Genomic DNA, 4,534 nt, shown 5'->3' on the forward strand with positions numbered 1-4,534 from the left:
GCGCAGGGTGACGTCCTTGCGACCTAAAGACACACCAGGGTGATGGCCACCACTTGAATCCTCCCACTCACACCCCGTGGGTGACATCTCCACCATAGGGTCCCCTCTGCCGTGGCTTCAGACCCCCCCTTTGTCCCTCACTCACTTCCTTTCCGGCGCCGGTAGAGGAAGCAGGTGAGGGCCACGAGGAAGCCGATGACAAGGATGCTGGCCCCGATGGTGGCACCAGCGATGATGCCCACGGGCAAGACCTCTACAGGAGATGGGGAGATGTTAGCTGGGGACAGGGGACAGTGACACTACCAGGAGGTGACCATAGCAGGAGGGCACTTGCCCTCACCGTATTCCCTAAGACCTTGCCAGGCTCCCTGGTGTACCAGGTGGCCACGGTGCCATGGTGGTGGTACCTTTCTCCTCCAGCTGGATGATGGCTGTCCCTGGCCCAAAGCTGTTCCAGGCTGTGCAGTTGTAACGGGTTTGGAAGTCAACATCCATGACATTGTTGATGGTCAGGGTAGAGAGGACCCCACTCCCCGTGTTAGTCCTCTCCACCGTGTACCGCTCCAACGTCCCCGTCTCCAAGATGTTCTCCTTCCAAGCCCACGCCTGGTCCCACCAAGGTGGAGGACAGAGAGAGGGGGGGCTGTGTTAGCACCCACAGCTCAGTGTTGTCCCCTTGTCCCCCACTAACAGGACACTCACGATACGATCTGGTGGTGGCGTGCTGCCGATGAAACATTCCACCTTGCCGCGGTCACCACGCACCGCGTACTGCACGGCCTCGCTGGAGATGATGGGGGGTCCTACCAGAGAGACAAGGACATGGAATCATCAAATGATTTGGGGTTGGAAAGGATCTCAAAGCTCATCCAGTTCCATGAGCCAGCAGCAGGGACACCTTCCACTAGACCAGGTTGCTCAAAGCCTCATCCAACCTGGCCTTCAACACTTCCAGGGAGGAGCAGCCACAGCTTCTCTGCCCAACCTGGGACACTGTCTCACCATCCTTGTCGTGAAGAACTTCTTCCTCACATCTCATCTCCATCTCCCCCCTTTTCATATCATATCATAGAATCCCAGAATGGTTTGGGGTTGGAAGGGACCTCAAAGCTCATCCAGTTCCATGAGCCAGCAGCAGGGACACCTTCCACTAGACCAGGTTGCTCAAAGCCTCATCCAACCTGGCCTTCAACACTTCCAGGGAGGAGCAGCCACAGCTTCTCTGGCCAACCTGGGACACTGGCTCACCACCCTCACACCAAAGAATTTCTTCCTCACATCTCATCTCCATCTCCCCTCTGCCACTTTCAAACCATAGAGACATGGAAGGGCTTGACCAAAACCTCAGGTTGGGGACACACTCTGCTTGTCATGGTCATTGTCACCACATCAACCCATCCATGTCCTGGATCAGGGGCTGGCACAGGGTGGGTGACACTCACCGTTGACATAGAGGGTGACCTCGCGCTCGCCCACGCCGATGCGGGGGACGATGGCTTTGCAGACGTACTGCCCCGCGTCCGCCTGAGTGACCGACTTCAGGTACAGCTGGTTGCTGTTGCTCAAGACCTGGGTGCAAGAACCATGAGGGGACATCAGGGAAGGGGCATGAGACCACCCCTGGACCACCAACTTGACCACCAGACCCTACCATGTTGGTCCACTTGAGGGTCAGTGGTGGGTTACCCAACCACATGCACGTCAGGACACTAGATCCCCCCTGGACCCCCACCTCCCACCCCAACTTGACCACCAGACCCTACCATATTGGACTCCTTTTTGGTCCAGGTGAGGGTCAGTGGTGGGTTACCCAACCACATGCACATCAGGACACTAGATCCCCCCTGGACCACCACCTCCCACCCCAACTTGACCACCAGACCCTACCATGTTGGACTCCTTTGTGGTCCAGGTGAGGGTCAGTGGTGGGTTACCCGACCACACACACGTCAGCGTCACGTCGGAGCCGATATCCGTGACGGTGGGTTTGGGATCCACCACGATCCGAGGAGCAACTGGAGATGAGATGGAGAAGAGAAGATGAAGAGCAGAGCTGGGATGTGGTGGAGGGGGTTGGCAGTGACTTTGGGGTGCCATGGAGGGGGGTTTTGGGGGGTCCTGTCCCACTCACAGTGCACGTCCACCAGCGTGCTAACGTTGGTGCTGCCGATGTCATTGTGGACCTCGCAGGAGACGGGCTCGGTGAAGAAGGTGTAGTCCACCTGCGTGTCGTACTTGTTCTCCTTAGCATCCTCAATGATCACCCCACCTTTGGCCCACCTGGGTGAGGGGGGGGTAAAGACCCAAGGTGGGTACATTCAAGGGGTGCACAGGACCCCCCTCCCTCCATGACCCCGTTGGACCTTCACCCATCTTGATATGATGGGTGAAGGTCCATCTTGATATGATGGCTGAAGGTCAGTTGAGGGTCAGCATTGGGTTACCCAACCACACACACATCAGGACACTAGATCCCCCCCTGGACCACCACTCCCTGGACCACCAGACCCTACCATGTTGGACTCCTTCACCATCTTGATATGATGGGTGAAGCCCAAGCAGAAGGTTGAGGTGGGACCTTCACCTGTAGCCTTTGATCTCGGGGTTGGCGGTGGCCATGCAGGTGAAGACGACCCTCTCACCCTCCTGCACCGTCTGGGGCTGGATGGACAGAGTGACGGTCGGGGGATCTGTGGGGAGGACGGACAGATGGACATCACGGGTGCTGGCACAAGGAGAGGGGACAAAGGGACAATCTCCCTCCCCACGCTGACACCCAGGGTACAGCTCGTGGCGTGGGAGGTCCCGAAAGGTCTGATGCTCAGTGTGGGCACCCAGTATCCCTGACTGGTGTGGGTGCTCACTGTGGGTGCCCCACATTGTGGGTGCCCCTTCCCAGTGTGGTCACCCAGCATCCCTGTCCATCCTGGGTGCTCACCATGGGCACCCAGCATCCCTTCTTGCTGTGGGTGCCCCACATCACTTCCCAGTGTGGGTACCCACCATCCTTGCCCATCATGGGTGCTCATCATGGGCACCCTCCATCCCTTCCTGGTGTGGGTGCTCACCATGGGCACCCAGTATCCCTGCCCAGTGTGGGTGCTCACCATGGGTGTCCCACATCGCTTCCCAGTGTGGCCACCCAGCATCCCTGTCCATCCTGGGTGCTCACCATGGGCACCCAACATCCCTTCTCACTGTGGGTGCTCACCATGGGCACCCATGATACCTTGTTCTCCATGTGGGTGCTCATTGTGGGCACCCAGCATCCTCAGCCCCTGTGGGTGCTGGCAGTGGGTGCCCCCCTGGGGCAGAACCTTCCTGCAGCAGCCACTGGAGGTCGGTGTTGACCACCAAGTCCCAGTTTGATACTGGCCACTGGGACTGGGCTCATCCCCTCTTCTGTGGGTACAACCCCACTGCAGGGACCAAGCTCCGACCATGGGGACCCCACGATGCCCAAACACCCCAAGAACTCTCCAGCTCCAACCATGGGGACCCCATGATGCCCAAGCACCCCAAGAACTCTCCAGCTCTAACCATGGGGACCCCACAATGCCCAAACACCCCAAGAACTTCTCTCCAACTCCAACCATGGGGACCCCATGATGCCCAAGCACCCCAAGAACTCTCCAGCTCTAACCATGGGGACCCCACAATGCCCAAACACCCCAAGAACTTCTCTCCAACTCCAACCATGGGGACCCCATGATGCCCAAGCACCCCAAGAACTCTCCAGCTCTAACCATGGGGACCCCACAATGCCCAAACACCCCAAGAACTTCTCTCCAACTCCAACCATGGGGACCCCATGATGCCCAAGCACCCCAAGAACTCTCCAGCTCTAACCATGGGGACCCCACAATGCCCAAACACCCCAAGAACTTCTCTCCATCTCCCCCCTGTGCCACGAACACGCAGGGATGGTCCCCTCTGTCCCAAGCGTTGACTCACGGTGAACGTTGAGCTTGACAGAGGTCTCCTTGCCCGCCGGGATGGCATCATTGGTGCTACGGCAGGAGAAGACCCTCCCAATGTCAAGGTCAGTTGGGTTGATGGCCAATTGGCTGGTGGTTGTCTCTCGTTTGCCATCAGCCAACACCTCCTGCCATGAAGAGTGGATGGTCCCAGTTGGTTCCTAACACCATACTGGGGACACTGAGGCACAAGGTGGAGTAGAAAGGGGATGGACACAAGGTCCTGGTGTGTCCCCATACCGTACTGGTGACAGCTCCATCTTGCTGGAGCCCATCCCGGTACCAGATGATGGTGGCTGCTGGTTTAGCGCTACGTGCCCGGCAGGTCAGGTTGTAGGGTGTCCCCGCACGTAGCAAGATCTCAGGAGCTCCATCGATGGTGGGATCTTCAGGAGGGACTACAAAGGGGACAGGGGGGACAAGTGAGGTGGGTACCAACTGCTTGGAACCTGCCCCTGGCACAGGCAGATCCCACTTGACACCATGTGATGCTGATGAATCGATGGTGCTTTGGTAAAAGGAGGATGATGAAGGGTGGTGGAGGAGGATGAAGGGTG

At 58.2% G+C, this 4,534-nt stretch overlaps 1 protein-coding gene across 1 annotated transcript in view; it reads right to left on the reverse strand.

Annotated features, from left to right (window-relative positions):
• LOC104526972 (kin of IRRE-like protein 1) overlaps positions 1-4,375 on the reverse strand; it is a gene marked incomplete at both ends in the record, with an annotated part of 4,694 nt that extends 319 nt beyond the window's left edge. The window contains 10 exon segments of the mRNA XM_010170566.1: positions 1-23; positions 146-253; positions 408-606; positions 703-803; positions 1,443-1,569; positions 1,888-2,015; positions 2,132-2,280; positions 2,585-2,690; positions 3,955-4,105; positions 4,218-4,375. The exon segment at positions 1-23 is cut by the window's left edge and continues 3 nt beyond it. Coding sequence (XP_010168868.1) covers positions 1-23; positions 146-253; positions 408-606; positions 703-803; positions 1,443-1,569; positions 1,888-2,015; positions 2,132-2,280; positions 2,585-2,690; positions 3,955-4,105; positions 4,218-4,375 — 1,250 coding nt within the window.
• Between the last annotated feature and the right edge of the window lie 159 nt (positions 4,376-4,534).

Source organism: Antrostomus carolinensis, unplaced genomic scaffold (genome assembly GCF_000700745.2).
Source record: "Antrostomus carolinensis isolate BGI_N321 unplaced genomic scaffold, ASM70074v2 scaffold39956, whole genome shotgun sequence".
Lineage (NCBI taxonomy): Eukaryota > Metazoa > Chordata > Aves > Caprimulgiformes > Caprimulgidae > Antrostomus > Antrostomus carolinensis.